General features: G+C 42.6%; 1 protein-coding gene across 1 annotated transcript in view; it reads left to right on the top strand.

Moving 5' to 3' along the window:
- Positions 1–21,784, top strand: part of CCDC93 (coiled-coil domain containing 93) — a 92,590-nt gene that overhangs the window by 56,932 nt on the left and 13,874 nt on the right. The window contains exons 12-19 of the mRNA XM_008073313.1: positions 5,738–5,800; positions 9,706–9,779; positions 10,755–10,836; positions 12,088–12,159; positions 13,524–13,577; positions 15,444–15,506; positions 18,196–18,304; positions 20,710–20,792. Of these exons, the coding sequence (XP_008071504.1) occupies positions 5,738–5,800; positions 9,706–9,779; positions 10,755–10,836; positions 12,088–12,159; positions 13,524–13,577; positions 15,444–15,506; positions 18,196–18,304; positions 20,710–20,792 (600 nt within the window). The remainder of the gene's footprint in view (positions 1–5,737; positions 5,801–9,705; positions 9,780–10,754; positions 10,837–12,087; positions 12,160–13,523; positions 13,578–15,443; positions 15,507–18,195; positions 18,305–20,709; positions 20,793–21,784) is intronic.

Genomic DNA, 21,784 nt, shown 5'->3' with positions numbered 1-21,784 from the left:
GAGAGTCATGAACAAGATACTTAGTTGACATAGTCTGATTGGACGAGATCATCCAGGCCATGTTAAGACGACAGAAGCCACTCACTGGAGGGTTTAAGCAGGGGAATGGCATGATCTGAGTTGCGTGTTGCATAGACCATTGTTTGCTGTGGGACCATGATTTGACTGGTTTGGGTGAGAAGGGATCACACAGAACTGTTAGGAGACTGCTGCAGTAGTCCAGACATGGACTGCTACAACTGATGACAGGGGAATAGAGGAAACTGGGTCATTTTTAAGAGAGCTGTATGTGGTGGCATTCTGTAATACTTAGTGACGGATGAGACTTTTGGAAAGACCTTCATGTATTTTCCCTGGAAAGTAGACACAAGAGCAAGCTGGGGAGTTTGACTCAGGGCAATCATTGGAGGATAAAAAGTTGTTTTGTGCTTCAGTTGCATTGGCAATGCAATTTAATTACAAAAATACACATAGCAGATGATTAAGGGAATGAATATGGCTTTCTGAAGAACAATTCACCACTAGTTCCTATAACAATTGATTTTCTAAAAATGGGTGCCAGTTGGCATTTTGAGCTTGTTCAGTTTTCATTCTTTCAAGTCTTACATATTCAAAAGATATTAACATATCAAATGGTCCTGCTCAATAATTTCTTTGTTTGAATTTGTTCTGTAAGAATTTGTTCTACGGTAGCTGAACAAACAATAGGTTGGTCTTGCCAAATACTTTGGATCATAAGCAAAGAAGGATGCAAGGATTGGCTATGATTTAGTTTCTGTTCAGTTATTTGTTTAGACATTTTAATGAGTTCTCAGCTCAGAGAGTATTATCCTACTTCTGACCCTTGCTAGTGGTAACGATGTGAAAGCGATTGGTTCAAAAAGAACTCATCAGAGAATCAGGATGAGCAGGAATCAAGGATGAGGCTTCTTTATCATAATGTCTTTATACTCTGAGAGAGGATAGTTTTGAGGTTATTGCAGGCTGCAGGAGCCAGCATATCTCAGCAGGAGTGGATGTTTGTTTCTGCCTCCTATCTAAAACTTGGGGAGAGCCAGGCACAGTGATTTACACCTGTAATCCCAGCACTTTGAGAAGCGGAGGCAAGAGGATTGCCTAAGCCCAAGCATTTAAGATCAGCCTGGGCCACTTGGTGAGACTTCATCTCTACAGTAAATAAATAAAAAATTAGCCGGGTGTGGTGGCACGTGCCTGTAATGTCAACCACTTTGAGGTGGAAGGATCACCTGAGCTCAGCAGGTCGAGGCTGCAGTGGCCATGAGTGTGCCACTGCACTTCAGCCTGGGTGACAGAGTAAGACTCCGACTCAAAAATAAATAAATAAATAAAATAAACTTGAGGAGAAGGAATGCTAAGTCTCTTTCCAAATAGCATCCTGACACATTCTTGGTCCAGCTGACAGGACAGACCATCCTCCCTAACTCTTGGGTCTGTTTTACAGTTGGTTCAGAACCTGTGTTAACCAAGAGCCTATTATTTTTCAGGCATGCTGCCTAACATACAGCAGGCGTTCAATAAAAGATAATGATCATTGTTGCTATGGTCAGTATAATTAAAGATGACCAGCATGTACAATAGTCCCTAACCATGTAGTTAGACCTTTTGGATCAGGAAAATGAGGTAGGGAGAGAGAGACTTACCCATGATCACATATCACATATGATTGAAGGGTCCTTGATAATAACAATGTGCCCAGAGAGGTTACTTCAAAGATGAAATTAAAGTCTAAACAAGAATGCACCTTTTGTGAACTAAAGCTTTATGCACGTATAAGGGAACAAAAAATTAGAACATCTCTCACATAAGCCTAGATATTGATGTATTTAAAGATTAAAAACCACCATCAACATTTTCGTGTATTTTTTTTTTCAAAAAAGAGTGATTTGAACCTTAGCTATCTGTTTGTTTGTTTGTTTTAGGTAACATGTTAAACTCAATTTAATTTGAAATGTCATATCCAAACAAACATGAAAAACTTCAACTATCACAGCCACTAAACTTTGTTACTGTTTCTAAATTTGCCTTTCTACAAAGGGTTGTTCACCCATATACTAGCTGGTGTCTGTAATTCCCTCTTCTTCTAATAGCCTGTGATCCTGTCTGCCAGAAATCACAGGTATGACAAACATCAAGCTTTTTCTTTAAGAAGCCAGTTCTCTTGAACTTCAATTTCAGTTCTTTTCTTGGACTACCTCATCCAGCCCCATGCATCCACCTTACACTCATATTTGGTGAATACTACATAGTTACAATGCGAGTATATATTCTGGTAGGAGGGCTGTGCAGACATTCTTTTTTTTTTTGAGTTGGAGTCTCACTCTGTCGCCCAGACTAGAGTGCAGTGGCCACTCCTGACCACTGCAACCTCGACCTGCTGGGCTCTGGTGATCCTTCTGCCTCAGCCTTCCAAGTAGCTGGAATTACAGGCATGCGCTACCATGCCCAGTTGATTTTTTGATTTATTGTAGAGATGAGGTCTCGCTGCCCAGGCGGGTCTTGAACCCGCGGGCTCAGGCAATCCACTCACCTCAGCCTCCCAAAGGCACAGGATTACAGGCTGAGCCACCGAGCCTGGCTTGTGCAGCCATTCTAAGCATTTTTTAATTTTTTTGTCTCTATCAATTTTCAAATGCTTCAAGCTTTTTTTTTATTATAGAGGTAATACAAGCGCAATATAAATTAAACCAGATAGTATGGAGTGAAGATAAGAAAGAATAGAGCAAGACACTGTTTGTGTCTACTGTGTTTCCTAGTAAACCTTTCCCTAGGCCTTTGCAAACACTATTCACCTGATGAGAATGATTTGTATGGTTGCAAAATTGAGTTTGTTTTTCACTTATTCTGTCGTAGACATCTATCTGTCGGTAATAATGATGACTGATAAATGCTTTTTTATTGCCTAGTAATTACTGAGTGTTTTTCAAAATTAACTCATTTACCTTTTACAACATTGTTAAGTAAGGGGATATTATTATTATTCTTAGTTTTGCAAGTAAGAAAACTAGGACACAGGGAAGTTAAGTAGTTGGTCTGTAATCACATAGCTTGCCAATGGTAGAAGCAAGACTTAAGCATATAAGTCTACCTCATTCTTTTTAATTACTGGATAGTGTGACATAGTATATACGTAACATAATTTATTAGCCTGCCTCCTGCTCATGGGTATATAGGTTTTTTCCAGTTTTAAATTTATGCTACTGTGAGCATCTTTGTGCAAATATGTAAGTGTTTCTATAAGATAGACTTTAGGAAGTAGAATTGCTAGATCAAAAATATACATTTTAGTTTTGCTACAAACTGTTCAAATTGTTCACCAATTCTTTTACCAATAGAATATGAGAGTTTCTAAACTCTTTAAATCCCACAGCCTCTTTTACAAGATCATGCAGGCAGAAAGTAATCGAGATGCACCCATGGCCTTGGCAACAAGAACCATGGAGAGAGGGTCTTAGCCCTACAGAGACATTGGAGGGAGGGTAACAGCAAGAGAAAAAGAGTGACCATCTCATGACCAGATAAGGGAATATGCAGCAAAGGAATAGAAGTAGTGTGCAGCTAGTAGATAGTGGAGAAGAAACTGTGAGATAGAGAAAAGAAAGAGAAATCCAGGAAGGAGGTGTTAACTGGCAGCTCAATTTTTAGAGTAAGTCTAGGGATTAACAATGGAGGAGAAAGTAGAAGTGGGAGAACCCTAGAGGCGTCCAGCAAGTTAAAATCTAAGCTAAGCTACTGGGACACTTGCCATTTAAGAAAAGATGGTCAGATGAAGAATTGAAGAGAGCTCTTTATTAGTTAAATCAATTTAAAAAAAGAAAAGAGATGTGTCTTCCCTTCTTAGCAAGCCTCTACTTCCCTGCCAAGATCCAACTGGGGTAAGTCTTTGTTGTTGAAGGCTTCCTAAACTCCTAATGAGGACACTGACACTCTTTCATTGGGCCTGCCTTTGCCCCAGTTACTTTAATCCCCCAGTTACTGTTCAGTTCCTTGAGAGCAAAGACTGTGTTATGTTTGTCTCTTTCTTTCATATACCTTATTTGAGCAGAGAGTTGGGTAAATGTCAGATTAGTGGGTGGGTACAGGGATGAGAGGTGGGCAGGAAGGTGAGTGAAGCAGGTAGAAAAAATTCAAGACGCTGTCCTGGAGCCTTGTCTTCATCTGTTTGGGCTGCTCTAACAAAATGCCTTAATTTCCAAACTATAGAAATGTGTTGTTCACAGTTCTGGAGGCTGGGAAGTCCAAAGTCAAGGCACCAGCAAATTTGGTGTCTGGTGAGGGCTCACTCTGCTCCAAGATGATGCCTTGTTGCTGCCTCTTCACATGGCAGAAGGGGACAAGGGAGCTCACTCAAGCCTCTGATAAGGGCACTCGTTCCATTCACAAGGGTGGAATGCTCATGACTTACTCATTTCTCAAAGGTCCCACCTCTTGATATTGTTACATTTGATGTTTGTTTCTAACATAGTAATTTGGGAGAGACCTCAGCATTCAGACCATAGCAGGCCCCAAGAGTTAAATCACTAGGATTTTGAGAGAAAACAAAACTTTCTCCAGAAGTACCCTCACCTACCAGTTACACAACTAGGTTAATAAAAGTGCTCATTGCACACATGGCTACCTGGGAAAAGGGAGAAGCCAGAGCCTACCTGCTCCCTTCCTTTATCACTTTGCTGTCTGCTTGAGTCGGCTTCTTAATAGGCCTTGTTGGAAACATAACCATTCATCAGTCATGAAGACCGGTCACTAAAAGCATCATCAAGGAGTAACAGTTTCTGAAGGTGACATAACTTTTAATGGGCTGCTTACAGGCTCAAGGATGGGGCAGATTATTTTGAAATAATTGTTGTGATACAGGTTAAAATGTGTCATTGTTAACTTTACCTGGGTAATAGCTAGAGTCGGAGGTAGTTTTCTGCCTCTTCACCTTTTCAAAAGTAGAAATGCACAAATCCATTGAGTATTTAAAGGGATGGTTTCAGATTTCTGACAGTTCATAGACAATACAAGGATATATCTTTTTAGTAAGGAAAAGAGAATTGACATTTTTGAGATGTGAGTTTGTAGTTATGCAAGTTTGAACAATAAAGGTAATTCATTTTCTTTCACTTTTATATAAAGTCCTGAATCCTTTTTTCTGTCTGATGTTATTTGCCAACCAGTCATTTTGTGCTAGAATCTTGAGTGATGAAATGCAGTTTGTATTCTGTGTACAGGCAAGTTGGTTAACTGAATTGATTGTAGCCATACAGAAAAGTCAGATAGTCCTGAATTTGAATCCTGGCTTCATCAGTTATCAGCCATGACACTTTAGTCAAGTAGTTTAGCCTCTCTGGGTCTTTATTTTCTCTTCTGTATAATAAGAAAAATGTCTTTTTCCATTGAATGTAAAGATTCAGTGATACAGTTTATGAAGAATACTTAGTACATTACCTGACATGTACTTGGTGCTAATTAAATATAGGAGGGTTTTTTTCTCATTTGTTTTTGGCAGCCCTTCTAACATTTCTTTGCTTAGTTTAAATCTTTCTGAGCTTCTGTTTTCTTATCTGTAACTGGGGATACTGTCCATATCAATGTTGTCATAAGGATCAAATGAGAGCAAGTGGTGAGGGCTCACTCTCTGCTCTAAGATGATACCTTGTCATATAGTACCCTCACCTGCCAATTACACAACTAGGTTAATAAAAGTCCGCTTATGTCTTTTATCTTTCATTTACAGCTGCAAGCAAGTCATACCAACCTACAGGCCAGATACAATGAAGCAAAGAAAACGCTGACAAAGGTGAGCAGATATTTCTTATCCCGTGGGCCTTTGTCAAGGATTTTTGACTTGCATTGCTAATAAAATGCTGCATTTCATCTCTGTGTGGAGGAGATCTGCTCCTGTTCTCAGAGGCTCCAGTCCATTTGAGGACATAGGACAGTTAAGATAGTGTATGACCCGTGCCATCAGTTTATCCACACTGCCAGTTCTAAATCATCAACAGTCTTGGTGGAAGAGGTCTCTGTGGGCTGCAAGATCCTGAGGAAGGTGGGCCTGATAGGCATGGAGGTGGGGCCACAGAAAGCTCACAAGGTCACTCACAGCAAACAGTCCCTGCTCTTCTGACAGCAGATTATGTAACAGCTGTAAGATACTGAGTTTCTTTTAAAAGGCAACAGAACCTCAGAGTGATGTAATTTGTTGTTTACAATTTCTACTTATTTTCTAAGCACAACGGGGGAGGGAGTCACAGGAGGAGGAGGAGGGCTGGTGTGCATTTGAGCCATGAGATTCAATTGCTAATCCAGGTTGCAAGTGTGCCATCTCCCCTCCCACTTCTGATTGCGGAGGAAATGTGTGAAGACAACAAACATCTGGTGCCACCTCTGTCATGAGGAGTGTTTAGATGTTTCTATCTCTTAGTTTCCTCTAAGAGCTGTCCTCATCCAGGCTTGAAAAGCTGTGTTGTGATTTTGGTGCCTGAGCTATAGCTGTACTCTGGAAGGACCTCACTGCAAATTCTCCACCTAATATTTTCTGGACCATTTCGAAGCTGAGATCTTCAAGGATATCTCTGAAACCAAGCCAGTCCCTACCTTTCTAAAATTTTCCATAACATTTGTCAATTTAAAATTCTTATTTCTTTAGCAGTATGGAGCATTTAGTTTGCCACCTTGCTGTAAACCTGACAGAGCTCTTTAATTCTGACCTGAACTCTAGTCTCTTCAGTTACTGTCAGAATGTTTGGAAAAGGCAGGCACAAGAATGGCAATTAGATTAAGATCTTTTCTCATCTATTTCTAAAGATGGCCTTTGGACAGATCAGCTTCCTTTACACTGTTCTGTGATTGAATTCCTTATGAATTAGATGGTGAGCTCCAGGGGTTGAGATCCCTGCTACTATATTGCTTTTAACGCCATAGAGTCCCTGACTTGAAAAGTTTGCCAAGTTATGGATCTGTCTTTATGTAACAGGAAGTGTCTAAAGACAAAACATCTTGCAATCAATTTCCTAAGATATTTATATGACTTTATAAGACTTAGGATATAAATTCTAAGTGACTAGAAAGTGACTTTTTTTTTTTTTTTTTTTTTAGAAAGCAGGATTTATTGAAAGGACAGAAAAGCTCCTACAGTGGGAGGGGACGTCCCCCAAAGGGGTTGCCCGAAAATGGCTTTTTGTACTAAACACTAAGTCAAGTATTTGTTGAGGCCTTTTTATGTGCTAAAAGGTCAGTGTGATTTAAGTCACTAATAGTAATAAGACTATCCTCAAATAATAACTATGTACTGGGTATGTTCTGGGTACATCACTTGTATTAGTCCATTAAATCTTCACAGCACCTCTCTAGCAACAAGCTCTAATAATTCCTATTTGCAGATGGGACAACTAAGGCATAGAGGCTAAATAACTTACCTAAGGCCATGCAGTGGGGGCTAGGATTTGAATGTGGGCAGTGTAGCACCAAAGCCGTCTCGGAGAGCTTACCATGCAGTAAGACAATCAAGCCAATTCCCATCTAGAAAAACGGGAAGCTATACAAAACCTAGCACTGAACAACTTCTGAAGAAGCTTGATTTGGTCAGCCGTGAATAAGTAATGACCTTCTGTCTGGGCCTGGGTCTCCTTATCTACTCAAGGCAAGGTTGGGGAAAATGAGCACCCTGAATCCTTTCACTCCAGGGTTCCTAGCTTTTAGCTTTTCAGCAAAACCTGCCCTTCCAGGATAACCTAGTAGCACTTAAAAACAGGGAGGCCTATGTCTTTCCAGTAAATTTAGGAGAAGCAAAGCAGGGCATGGAAGGTGGCAGACAGATAGCCGCAGCATCTGACACCTGTGGGGGAGACTGTACCTGCGCAGCCATTTCAGAAAGGCCAGAGACTGACTGGCCCCTGCATCAGTGGTGTGGGCTGCCAGGCTCTAACCTGTCCACTTTGCAACCTCAGCAGTCACAGCTTTATTTTCCTATGTGTGAGGCTGATTGTTTTTACTATATTCTCATGTGTCTCTAAAGGCATTAATTGTATCTAGAGTTTTTCTTACGCAGTAAATATTATTTTAGGTTGAAAATTACTTTTTGAGTTGATGCATCTTATTTATGGTTATGTCTTCAAATGTCTGATGATTCTTGATTTTGTGCTTATTTTTGATTTTGAAATTCCAGTTACCATCTCTGCATGCTGGATCCATTTTATGCAGGATGCTTTGTGTGTTTGTTCTGGAGGGTGATACCTACTGTTTTATGGGGTTGGCCAGTGGTAACTGATATTCTGGGTTGGGGAACTCCCCATTTCTCCTTGGGTATTGCCAGTTATCTGGGACTCTACCATGCTTCTGAAATTTAAGCACCAGTTCTTGCGTTTAAGGGAGTTAGGCTTCATAGCTTAGCCCATGAGGCTGTTCCAAATACAGACCCTCAGCCCTGCTAACCAGTTCTTCCTGGGTCTGCTAACTCTACACAGCATCCTCCTCAGGCTAGTTCTATCTGCCGGCCTTTTAAAAAATTTTTGGTCCCATGAGGTTAACTTTTGTTTTCTAACATAATACTCTGGATTTGGGGTGGACTTGGGCAAGAAGATTTGGTCTGCTATTTTCAACTAGAACTCTTGGAACATTTTTTAACCTTTTTTTTTAATAAGTAACACATTCACTTGGTTCAAAATTCAAAAAGTACAAAGAGTATAGCTTTGTTACTCAGCTATTCAGTTATTCACTCCAGAGGTGACCAGTGTAATCAGTTTCTTATAAATCGTCTCAGAGATATTTTATGAATATACAGGCAATTACATATATATTATTTTATACATGTATACATGCAACACATCTATTTATTTATACACATTGGAAGCATCTGTGCTCATGGTCTTTGCGCCTTGTTTTCTTCACCTAACAATAGACATTAGAGATCATTGTAAAAGTTTTTACTCTTTTTTTAAAAAATAGAGGCCTAGTATTCTGTAGTGTGATGCAACTACATACTTTATGCATTAAAATCTGAGTGTCTTAAAAAAAACTCATTATCTGTCTCAGAAAAAAGGTGAACTTGTTTAAGAAATTAGGAGGCCTAACCCTGCCCCCTGTTAATAGTCATGATGTTGGTATTACAAGATTTAATCCCAAGCCCCTCTCGTAGCCGTTCTTGTTACTTCCCACCTGTTAGCAAAGGCACTTGCTCTCAGCATTACTTTTGGCATTCCATTCATTTGTTCTTCTGATTTAAAAGCATTACCATGGGGATGGGAAAAACAGACAATGGAACAGGGACTTCTAAAGGGAGAAGGGAAGGAGAGGGTAAGGGTTGAAAAAGCACACACTAAGTACCATATTCACCACCTAGCTGGTGGCTCAATTGAAGCCCATCATGCAATATACTAATAGGACAGTTCTACACATGTACCTCTTGACTCTAAAATAAAATATTTTTTTAAAACATCAAAATAAAAAATAAAGGTATTGCTAAGGGGTTTTTTTAACCAGCAGAATGTGTCTAGAAGAGATTGGTTTTGACCTTTTCAGGTTGTCTCTCCAGCCCCATCCCATTTCTCTGGGCCATCTGTTTTCTCAGTGTACAGCCAAATCCAATGTTCTTGGCTTCCTCTTGGATGTAAGGTACAGGTGTGAGCCAGAGGGAAGGAAGATGGAAATGCTCATTCTTCTGTACTACCAACTTCTTCGCAATGATTCCTGTATTCTCTCTTGCAGCTAAAGAGCTATAGTGAGAAACTGGACAAAGAGCAAGCAGCCCTCGAGAAAATAGAATCCAAAGCTGATCCAAGGTAAGAGGTTTTAGCGTGCGTTTATTTATTTATTTTTTGAAGAAAGTAACTTTGCCAATACTTAGTGGCTTAATTTGTTGGAGCACAGGACAAAGTAGCCAAAGCCCATCGGTCGTGGTCCCTACAGGTCAGTTCATTTCACATGCCCATCCAGAAAGTAGTGACTCTTGCTCAGGCATGTGCTAAGATGTGCTTAGGCTACCCTGTGTTAGCTACCTTTCTCCCCCGCTGTTGTTACCAGATTTTTAACAGCATATATCTCTTTGGGAGAAAAAGTACAGTCTTTTTGTCAAGACACAGCTATTGTAGTTTTGTTTTGTTTTGTTTTTCCATGTAAAATTTATTGTCGTTAAGGGAGAGAAAGCATTTAACATTTGACCTCCAGACTGTTTGGGTGGTAAAATTTCCTAGGTGTTGCTTATTTGAGATTGTGAAGTCATAAAAGTTTCAGGCACACAATGAGCATTTCTGATTTGATGGACATTTTTAGCAGTAAGTATCCACATATTACTTGGCTTCATCATTAGGAACCTTTTTCATGATATAGAGCAAAGTGCAGTCAAATACTTGGCATTTTAATTTTCAAATTAGTGCTTTTAATGGCCTTAAGCAACTTGTTTCCTTTTCAGAATGAGTGCTAAAAATAGTTTTCAATATTGTATATGCCCTGAATACAGTTGAATAATTGGTATCATTAAATATACCCCATACTATTAAAACTCATTGATGTTTCTGTAGTTGACATTTAATTCTGGAATCTGTAATGTTTGTTTGTATCGGGCCTGATGGTGTTGGGTTTATGAATGAATAATAGCATCAGCTAAATGAAAGCTATTATCATTTGTGGAGAGTGATAATCTCCTCTTAGAGAAGACAAAGAAAATTAAAAAGAGTCTTTTTTTAGCTGGGGATCTAGTTTTAGCTGTGATTCATAAAATGGCCTGCCATATGTCATCTTTTTGGTCTTATCTTCAGTATTCTGCAGAACTTGAGAGCACTTGTAGCCATGAATGAAAATCTGAAAAGTCAGGAACAGGAGTTTAAAGCGCATTGTCGAGTAAGTATTGTTTGGTGTCAGCAGACAAGCCAGGACTCATAAAATCTTTTAGTTTACCTCCCCTTGTTTTGTGGTGGCATCCTATCCAAGTTCAGTTTAAAAAGCAGATTCAGCCAGGCTCGGTGGCTCAGCCTGTAATCCCGCGCCTTTGGGAGGCTGAGGTGAGTGGATTGCCTGAGCCCGCGGGTTCGAGACCCGCCTGGGCAACTTGGCAAGACCTCATCTCTACAATAAATCAAAAAAAATCAGCTGGGCGTGGTAGCGCATGCCTGTAATTTCGGCTACTCGGAAGGCTGAGGTGGCAGATCGCTGGAGCCTAGCAGGCCGAGGCTGCGGTGGCCGGGAGCGGCCACTGCACTCCAGTCTAGGTGACAGAGTGAGACTCCAACTCAAAAACCAAACAAACAAAAAACAACAAAAAAAGCAGATTCATCAGTTTTATAAGATGAATAGAGCACCCTGGGATGCTCTCCAAGGATACCAAAAGTAAATTAGATTACTAACTGTGAACCTAGCCCCAAATTGAGAACACAGTCTTACAAACAGTGCTATCTAATTTGCAAAGGTATTTGAAAGAAAAGCCTTATGTTGTCTTCTAAAAAATCATATTTTTTGATAGATGACCTTTTCAGGGCTGTCCTGAAAACCTGGGAGGTCTGTATGTCCCTTGAATAAGACCCAGCTGCTGCCACCTGGGAACTTGTAGTCTAGTCGTTGGGGTGATGCGTGCACAGGTAATTGCAGTAGGAAGCAAGAAATGAGACCTAGTGAGTTCTGAGTGAGCTCCAGGGGAGGAAAAGCCAATCCAGCACAGGAGCCACCACAAAACTGAATCTTACGTAAGGACCAGGTAGGATGGCAAGTTGAAGAGGGACTTGTTGAGGCAGAGCTCCAGGCAGAAAGGGCCCAGATAAGGTAGACAGGTTGCTAAAGCTGAGGCCCTGACAGGAAGAGAAAGAATATAAGGCTGATTGGAACTAGGCTGTAAACCAACTTACTCATTTTGTTTTCCAGTGATTATAGCTTTTTAGAAAGAAAGGCCTGCTTTGACTGAGGTATAGCTGCCTCTGTCCTCCGAAAAGAATTTCCCAGGCTAAACATTGGGGATCGGGGCAGCTAGATCCGAACTGACTTTTTGTCCTAGTATAAATTCGTGAAATGTGAAAATAAGACTTCTGGATCAAATGGTTAAATAATTGCATTCAATTACTAATTTGTCCATGTTTTGTAAATATTCGTATTGCTTTAAAGGAGGAGATGACACGACTGCAGCAAGAAATTGAAAACCTGAAAGCTGAGAGAGCACCAAGTGGTGATGAAAAGGTAAAGGCTCTGAATTAGTTCTCAAGACCAGTAGCCGCTCCTACAACTTGGAGGAAGGATTTCTAGAGGACTGATAAGTCAGCCCCAACTTAGCCTGGTCTTGTAAATATGCATTTCTCAAGTATTTTCCTCTGGTGATCTTTTTGGGTTTGTGCCTATCTCCTTTCTCCTCCTTTTGGAGGTAAAAGACAGCAGTGCATGTGGAAGACAGTAGCACAGACAGGAATTACCAGATGATACAACTTCAGGCTCTATATCCATACAGGGAGGAAATGTTTGTAGGAAGCATCTAAGCTCTGTTTCCCACTCAATCCATTCCTTAAATTTTCTTCCATTTTACCCATTTCACTCTCTTCCTCTTCTGCCCAGAAGATATGCTGTACTCCCAAGAGGCAGCAACAAGCATAGAAAAGGAAAGCAGTGTTGGGTTTGATACAAGAGCCCCAGACTTTCTGGAGCATTCTAAGTTTAGGGAACATGTCTGGCCAACAAAGGATTTTCCAAGCAACTAGCATATATTTTTGTCAAATGTTAAATTGAAAAATTAAATCTGTTTTTCTCACCAAGAAAGATTGTAGAGATCCCCTGGTTTTTGTTTTCCCTTCTCATATTTTATTCAAAGCTTATTTCCTAAGGATGCCTGTGCTTAGGATATGAGGACAGGACGTTGCCTTAGAACCCATCTACTGCCTCCTCTCCTTGTAGCAATGGTGAACTTAAGGTCTGGGGGAGGCAGGACTTGGTCCGAGCTACCCAACACCAGAGCCCACGTGTCCCAGCTCTCAGCCCAGTGCTCTCTGCTGGACTGTGCACGTGGCTGTACAGGACACTCTGTACCCAGCAGGAAGACGAAGGCCGTGAAGGGGCCTCCTCGCTGTCATGACTGGTGGTGTCGTTCCAGCCAGGCCACACAACTCCACGTTTGGGAGGGGACTGACCGGGCTAAGTGGCAGAGCTCAGGAAGGCAGCAGTGCCCTGGGGCCTGGCTGCCCAGCCTCTTTCCAGTTGTTTCTAAAACTTGGATGCTTTGAGACTCAGAACATTGGCTCAGTCAGTTTCTTGAGTCTGCACAAATCACAGACTCTTGGATTTTACTTTTCAGCATTGAAAGAGGCATTCTTACCCAAGTTCAAAAAGAATTGCAGTTTACCTTGTTGGTGTGTAATGGATGGACGTTTAAGAACAATTTAAAACCTGGGGCTCATCCACAGGCTGTTCACTTTCTGTTCTGTCTTCGGACATGCTCAGTGGTGTCAAAGCATTTCTCAGCTGCAGTCATGCCCCTTCCTACATCTAGACCCGCTGCGTTTATCTCTTTTTATCTCTACTCAGGAAAGGTATTTATTGTGTTTTCATCATTTCAGACCCTCTCCAGTGGAGAGCCGCCTGGTGCCCTGACCTCTGTGATGATTCATAATGTAAGTTTTTGCCTGTTCACAGGATTGGTGTCCCTTGGGGGCAGAGTGACCCACTTTGCACTCTCCTGTGACAGTTTCTCATGCCTGCTTTAATGTTCTCTGTGTACTGCCTCATCTGCTGGGCTTTCAGGGACATCATCCCATTTGACACAATTGGCCCCTCATTCTGGTGCATTTTCTCCCAGCCCAGCATGCCGGCATTTTGCCTTCAGCTGATAAGGGTGAGGCCTGCATTGGCTGCACACACTGGTCATATACTATAGGCTCTGAGGGATGGGAGTGGTACAGAGGGAAAACACTTCCCTTTCTATTGTACCAAATACCAGGGTCAGCAAAATGTTCCTATAAAGGGCTACATATTAAATATTTTCACCTTCGTCAGCCAGCTCTGCTATAGTAGTCATAGTCAATATGTAAATTACTGGACATGGCTCTGTTGCAATAAAACTTTACAAAAATGGTCAGAGATGCTGTGCGTGGTGACTCACAGGACTTTGGGAGGCTGAGGTGGGAGGATCAGTTGAGGCTAGGAGTTTGAGACCAACTTGAGCAACATAGCAAGATCTCATCTCTGCAAAAAACTAAAAATAGAATAAAACAAAAATAGGCAGGGGGCAAGTTTGGCCCAATGACTGTAGAATTCAGCTCACAGGCTGTGGTGTGCTTATCCCTATTCTGAGTTAAACCAGTGGTCTCAGCATGCCAACAAACCTGCAGGAGGAGATAGGTAATAAGAGGAAGAAAAGAAAAACAGGAAAAGCCTAACCCTTTGACTTCTTAAGGGTTCTCTTCCCTTTGGGCCTGCACAGTCTTCTAGAATGGACTTTGGGACTCCTACAGGGAAGTCTGTTGGAGTTTGCCTGCAGCTGAGCCTTGTAGGGGAGATCGAGTGTGAGAGCATGCATGTGTGTTTGTGTCCCCCATACTGGGGAAGAGGGCCACTTCTGACCCTTCTGAGGCAGCTAACCATCCAGCCATGTCCTTGGGTTAAGTGACAGCCTAGGGTTAAGTGACAGCCTAGTTTTTCTCTATTTTCTGCATCAGTGCTGTACCTCCTTGGGTTAAGTGACAACCTAGTTTTTCTCTATTTTCTGCATCAGTGCTGTCCAAAAGAACTTTCTGCTATGATGGAAATGTTCTGTATCTGTACTGTCCAGTACAGTAGCCACTGGCTACATGTGGCTACCAGGCACTTGAAATGTGGCTAGTGCAACCAAGGAACTGAATTTAAAAAAAAAAAAAAATTCAGCTGGGATCAGTGTTCATACCTGTACTTTGGGAGGCGGAGGCAGAGGTGAGAGGATTGCCTGAGCCCAAGGGTTTGAGACCAGCCTGGGCAACTTGGCAAGACCTCGTCTCTACAGTAAATTTTTTAAAAAAAATTAACCAGGCATGGTATCACACACCTATAGTTCCAGCTACTTGGAAAGCTTAGGCGGAAGGGTCACCTGAGCCCAGCAGTTGAAGCTGCAATCGCCATGAGTGTGCCACTGTACTCCAGCCTGGGTGACAGAGTGAGACTTCAACTCAAAAAAAAAAAAAAATGAGTTAATATAACTTTAAATAGCCATAGGTTTTTGGGGAGATATGGAAGAAGGGCACATAGATTTGGAGATTATTTCATTTAAGAACACTGGATCCAGCTTTAATTCTAAAGGAAGGAAGAGCTCTTATAACGTGATGTCAAAGGGTTTCAAGTGTCTCACATGAGATAAGACCCAGATCCTAAACTTGGCCATTCAAGAAAAGAAACTTGAGGGCTCAGAATGGGGGAATTATGATTAAAACATACTCAACTTTCAAAGATTCCATCAAAGAATGGAAGTTTTTCTATTCGCTATAATTGTGGTGTTTTCCAATTTTTAGGAAGACCTAGACAGACGGTATCATATGGAGAAAGAGAAACTTTACAAGATACGTTTACTACAAGTAAGTAAAAACAAGCAAAAAAAAATATAAATGCTTCGAAGTAGGTATGAATATCCTGTGACAGAACTAGAAAGTCTGAATAAGAACTGGAGAGACTAGGCTGCTGCTCACCAGTCTTCTTTCTGTGTGATGTGACTCAGTGATTTAAGATGTTAGTAATAATGTCTCACATTGGTATGTTACTTACATCATCACTCCTTTGAGTTGATCCTCACCCAAGGTGGAAGTGAGGATCATAACCATTTTCTTTATGAAGAAATTGACTCAAAGGGGTAAGTACTTGCCCAAAGTGTTCTTGTCTACTACTGATTTTCTGAAATTAAGTGCCCATTTTGGCTGTCTTTTGATAACCATCGGTTTGTGAGAATGGGATCAAACATGGGGCAGGTAGGTTTTAAAGTTAGTTCTAGAACTAAATTCACATAGAGTCAAAATTACATTTTAAAAAAATCCTCTACATTTCCAGGATTCATCTCATGGAAGTTCACAAGCCGAGTTTCCTTGTGTTGCACTTTGGCTCAGGCTGCCCTTCTTCTCTCTGAGATTGACAGGCCAGACTCTGGTGGGAGTAGCCAAAGGGCTTCAGGGGCCAGTGAGATCCTGTTTCCTCTCTCTCTGGACCCTATTTATTTTGCTGAGCTAAATAGTTAAATTCAGGAGAGTCAAGTTTATCTTTCATACAGACTCTATTAATCTGTAAAGAGAGAATTAAATAAAATCAGAACAGTACGGCTGCATATCTGGAAACTTTTTGGCAGTGCTTACTACTTATTCAGCATTTCATCAGGTCTCAGAGATAGTAAATGAGATGAACAATCTTCTAGGAGCCGGCTAGTTATTTGAGAACCAAGACATATCCATATACTTCAAAGTGCAAGGGAGTTCATATGCATGTCACCTACTAAGAGGGCTTTAGACTCTCTAGGGGAAAGCTGCAGGAAAGCCAGTGGCTTGCTGACGGCCTGAGTCAGGTCGTGACCATGCAGATGCATGAAAATGAACTGACAAGAGGCAAGGATCACCGAGCTGTGGATCATGGAACTTAGTGTTGTGCAAGAGCACAAGACTTGTGATGGCTGAGCAGAGAGCTCAGCAGAGGAATGAGAAGGGCCACTAGGAAGTCAGAAAAGCTAGCATCTGAGAAGTGTCCGTTAGATATTTCCCTGAGAAGGTTCATGGTAACTTTGGCAAGAGCAGTTCAGTAGGGCACTGGGAGGACCTGCTTGCTGTGGGCTGAAGGACTGCTGGGGTGAGGGAGGTAGACACGCTGAGGGTGTGTGGCTCTCAGCATGTCTGACTGTGAAAGGGAAGAGAGTGAGGCTGGTAGTTGAAAGGTAATAGGCTAGCTGGGCACGGTGGCTCACGCCTGTGATCCCAGCATTTTGGGAGGCAGAAGTGAGAGGATTGCCTGAGCCCAGGAGTTCGAGACCAGCCTGGGCAACTCAGCAAGCCCTCGTCTATACAATGAATCAAGAAAACTTAGCTGGGCATGGTGGTACATGCCTGTAGTTCAGCTACTTGAAGGGCTGAGGTGGAAGGATTGCCTGAGCCCAGCAGGGTGACACTAGGGTGTTCATGAGCATGCCACTGCACTCCAACCCAGGTTACAGAGTGAGGCTCCAACTCAAAAGAAAAAAAAAAGGAAAAAAAGATAGGTGATAGGGTTTTAGGAAGAGCTCTTTAAGGAGTGAGCGACGAGCATATTTTAATACTGATGAGAAGGAGCCAGTAGATAGGCAAAAGTTAAAGATGTGGTAAAAAAAACTGTGTAGTTATATCGTACAATTCCTAAGGGGGAAAAAAAGATGTCAGTGTAGCCCTGGCCCAAGGGAGTGTCAGGGAGTGTAGCCCTGGCCCAAGGGAGAAATACACCCTTCCCTTTAACCAGAACTCTGGAGACGCTATTTGGGGTTTGGTCACCAGAGCTGATGGTAGATTTCCCACCTGGAGGCTCATATTTCCTCAGTGAATCAGAGATCCACATCTGCTGCTGCCAGTGAAGCAGGCCCCAAGAGTGGGAGGCCATGCTGGACGTGGAACACAGGCACAGGAGAAGGGCCGTGTGGAGAGCCTGCTTAGCTGTGCGCTGGGAGCCTTCAGGAGTGAGCTGCCCGCTCCCACAGCAGCTGCCCCTGCACCACACCACACCACAGTGCCCTGTCTCCTAGACCCACTCAGCAGGGCAGTTTCTTCACACTACCAAAGGGAAAAAGTGCTGGAAAGGTGTTTGGGGATGAGACTGTAGGGGCTTTTCAGCCCAGGCTGAGGAATTTGGAGTGTATGTGGAGGCAGAAGGGTGACATAACTTCTCGTCATCTGGGAGGCATTCCTGTCATCGCCTGTCCTCAACTGACAGTGGAGCTAGCTGCACTAGAGTCCTTTGGGGCTGTCTCTGCCCACAGAAGTTTTTCCCATTCAGAGTTTTCCTTCCTGGTCCATTAATTTGGTGACTTCTGTGGTTTCACTCACAGCCATGCCCCTTCCCACACGTTGGAAAGTGGGAAAACTTGTTCAGAATCTGCAATGAGACCTTCAAGCCTGTGGCAGAACGTTGTGCTCGCGTTTCTAGGGCATGTGGTTGGGCTAGGGGATTGGGGGGTCGGGAGGTGCCGGCAATATTTTGGTTCCCCAGAGACCATGTAAAGCCTTTTACCAAATAGTGTTGCTTCCTTCTCCCTTTTGCATTTAGGCTCGAAGAAATCGAGAAATAGCAATTTTGCACCGCAAGATTGATGAAGTGCCCAGCCGAGCAGAGCTAATACAGTATCAGAAGAGATTTATTGAACTCTACCGCCAGAGTAGGTGCTTCGGCCACAAACAAGCTTTCAAGGCTGGGGAGGGACAGGAGGCAAGGAGCTCTGTCCCACTTAGCACGGGAGAGCATGGAATAGAGCACAGTCCATGCATGCCACCACCAGAAAGGACTTTGTTTCGTCATCAGGTGTGCTCGACAGGCCTAGGAGCAGCACTGGGGCACTCTCACTGTCCTCCCGTGACAGACTGTTGAATCCAGTCGAGCTCTTAGAATGATACTTTGACCAGCCCTCATTCTAGTTGGCTACGCAGCCTTCCCTTGAGCTCCTATACCCCTTTTCAACTCACATAGAAAAACATAGTGACCCCCGTTTATATAGATCAGCCCTCACTCGTTGCTCTTCACTACTTTCTGGCTAATGTGAGTCTTACCCTTAGTAGCATCGTATTCACGCCATCACCCAGGACTGTATCTGTCTCAGCCTGAGTCAGTGACCTTGTCTCCTCAGACTCAGGGTGGCCCTCAAAGCCGCCATTGCTTTTCTCTACCACTCCTGCCATATCTGCTCTTACTTGCATTGTGTCTCAGCCATATGACCATCCACTGGCCTGCAGCACTTCTTTTGAGTCACGTAGCCACACGTTTGATTATATCACTTCTCTCTCTGCTGAGGGGTCTTCAGGAGCTCCCCCAGGGCCTGCGGATTGAAGCCTTTCTCGGTATTATGTTTGGGATCCGCCCGAGTCTGAGTAGCTGCCTGGACCCATTTCTTGTTCTGAATTCTCACTGTGGCCTCTCCAGTCCACACACTGCCTGTGAGCACACTGTGAACTTTGACATCTTCGCTTTGACTCCTTCTGTTCTCTGTACCTTGATCCCCCCTTTTCTGTCAGGCAAAATTCTTCCAAGACCCAGTCAGATGCTGTGAATCCGTCCTGAGCCCCCCACCCCAGGCAAGAACTAATCACCACTTCTCTAGGCTCCCACTCTTGCATGTCCCCTGATGCTTCAAACTCAACAGGTATAAGAATGATTCAGCCTTCCGACCCCATGTTCCTGTTAGCCAGGCTGGACCCCTCTTAGTCCTTTGACTTACGCTGCTCACCAGTTCTGTTTCTTAGTAATTTTCAAGTCCATCTTTTCTGACTGCTGCTGTAGCCTCCCTCCTCTTATTGCTGCCCAGGGTCTAATTCCTTCTCTGCACTCTTACCTGAGAGACCTTTCTCAAAAATAAAGTTAATCATTTTACACCCCTGTTCTAGAAGCTGTAATATTTAGTAGCTCCCCATAACTTGCTGGATAGTCTTTGGGACCCTGAATACCCTGTACATAGTCCTGCATCATCTGGGCTGACTTCACCATCACCTTCCCCTGCAGGCTCTTAGTACCCACCCTTCTCATAATTTGCATTTTGGCCTGTGAGCCAGTACCTATGTCCAGAATGCCACTACCCTGCAATTCACACTTGGCATTTCGAAATCCACCATAGATTTTGCCTTGAGGACTTAGTCTTTCAAGCATCCTTCCTGGTACAAGACAGAACACTGTAGGCCAGATGTGGTGGCTCAAGCCTGTAATCCCAGCACTTTAGAAGGCAAAAGGCAGGCAGATTGCTTGAGCCCAGGTGTTCAAGGCCAGCCTGGGCAACATAGTGAAACCTTGTCTCTACAAAAAAAATCTTTTTTAATTGGCCAGAAGTAGTGCCGTGTACCTGTAGTTGCAGCTACTCAGGATGCTAAAGTGGAAGGATTGCCTGAGCCCAAGAGGTAGAGTTGGCTGTGAGCCATTCTCCAGCCTAGGTGACACAGTGAGTCCCCAACTCAAAAAGCAATAAAGAAAAAAAAAGAATACTGTCCCTATTGGAGGAGTCATGGTTCCTGTTACATGTCTTGCCCTACCAGCCTGAGATTTAATCCAGTCATCACATTGAACTCAGATTTCAGAGGCAGGCATCAACAATGACAGTTTTCAGCAGAAAATAGTTTCTACCTTAAGCTAAACCTTTTTCATTAATTTTCTATTCTTGTTTGCTTCATGGCTTTTAGCAGTAATAATAATAATACCTTGCATTTGTATATTTCAGTCATGCTAAAGTAATTTGATAAGGATGTTTTTACACCAAAGACATTATTATCAAACATCTGCAACCACCACCCAGTTCTTGAGCCAGATGGGGTAAAGGTGATTGGTTCATTTGTGGTGGTGGTTTTCAACTTTGTGTACACACTGTCACCTGGGTCCCACCTGCAGGCATTCTCTTTTCCTTGGTCCTCAGCCTTTTTTAAGAGCTTCCAGGGTGATTCTTTTTGTGTACTATGGGGCTTCCACAGAGAGGGCTCACCTAGCCCTGAGAGCCCTGAGTGTTGGTTGTATGCCTCATGGGGGAGAGGGTGCTTAGGTTGTTCTGTTACCTCTTCTATTCACATGCTGATTTCTTTGCATTTACAGTTTCAGCAGTGCACAAAGAAACCAAGCAGTTCTTTACTTTATATAATACTCTGGATGATAAAAAGGTTTATTTGGAAAAAGAGGTAAGAACTTTTATAAAAAGCAAATGGCTTAATCACATAAGCAGCTAACAGCATAGTTGACTACAGGAAGTCACATGAACTTGATGTCTAGAACTGTGCATTCAGTGTGGTGGAAAGAGGCCTGTTATATGCCAAGTGCCGGGGAACAGAATCAGAAAGTGCAGGATTCCTTGGGAGCTCAGACTGTCTGGGGTGAAGTAAGACCAGTGGACAGCTGTTGTAGCTGTCCGCGAGTGTGTGAGAAGTACCATCATTAAAAGGCATATAATAGGACCTCTGGAGATCGTGAGACAAGTTTAAGTTTTAAAGAAAGGTAGGAACCAGCTAGATGAAATAGGGATCGTGGACATGTTATATTTACACAGAAAAAATAGATATTTAATTATCAGTGACAGATGTAGGCATGAACTAAAAAGATTGTAAAACTCAAAAGCAGGGGTGAAAAGTGGTTGCCAAGGACACCCCCCAACCCCATCTTACTCTGTGACTCTTTCCAGTTAAATTCATGGTACAAGGTTCCCCCAAGTTGAATGAAAAATGATTGGGGCAGAGTATCAGCTGTGGTTTGATTGTAAAAAGAACAGTCCTGGTCTTCACAATGGCAGCACAATGTAGTGCAGAGAGTGTAGTAAAGAGCACAGGTTTTAGAGTCAGTCAGACCTGGGTTTTAGTTTGACCTCATGTTTCTCACCTATAAAATGAGGATAACACCTGTGGGTGGGTGATGATTATAATGAAGACAAAATGGGAACATGTAAAGTTTCTTGCATGTGGTGGATTCTCGTTATATATTGAGGTTGACAGAATGTGTTTTCGTTTTGTCATCACCTTGCAACCTGCACGAATTACTACCTTAACAATATTAGAGATGTATCTTTTACCTGAACCCAAATTGAGGCTGTAATTCTGTCACCCTTATTGCTTATTGTCAGTCAAACCAGATAAATCTCTCACCTTCTAGAGGACACTCCCTGAGGAAAGGGAAGATTGGG

The sequence above is a fragment of the Carlito syrichta genome, unplaced genomic scaffold (genome assembly GCF_000164805.1).
Source record: "Carlito syrichta isolate Samal-C Ts95f unplaced genomic scaffold, Tarsius_syrichta-2.0.1 Scaffold315821, whole genome shotgun sequence".
In the NCBI taxonomy this organism is placed as follows: domain Eukaryota; kingdom Metazoa; phylum Chordata; class Mammalia; order Primates; family Tarsiidae; genus Carlito; species Carlito syrichta.
This window is presented reverse-complemented; position numbering and strand designations above follow the sequence as displayed.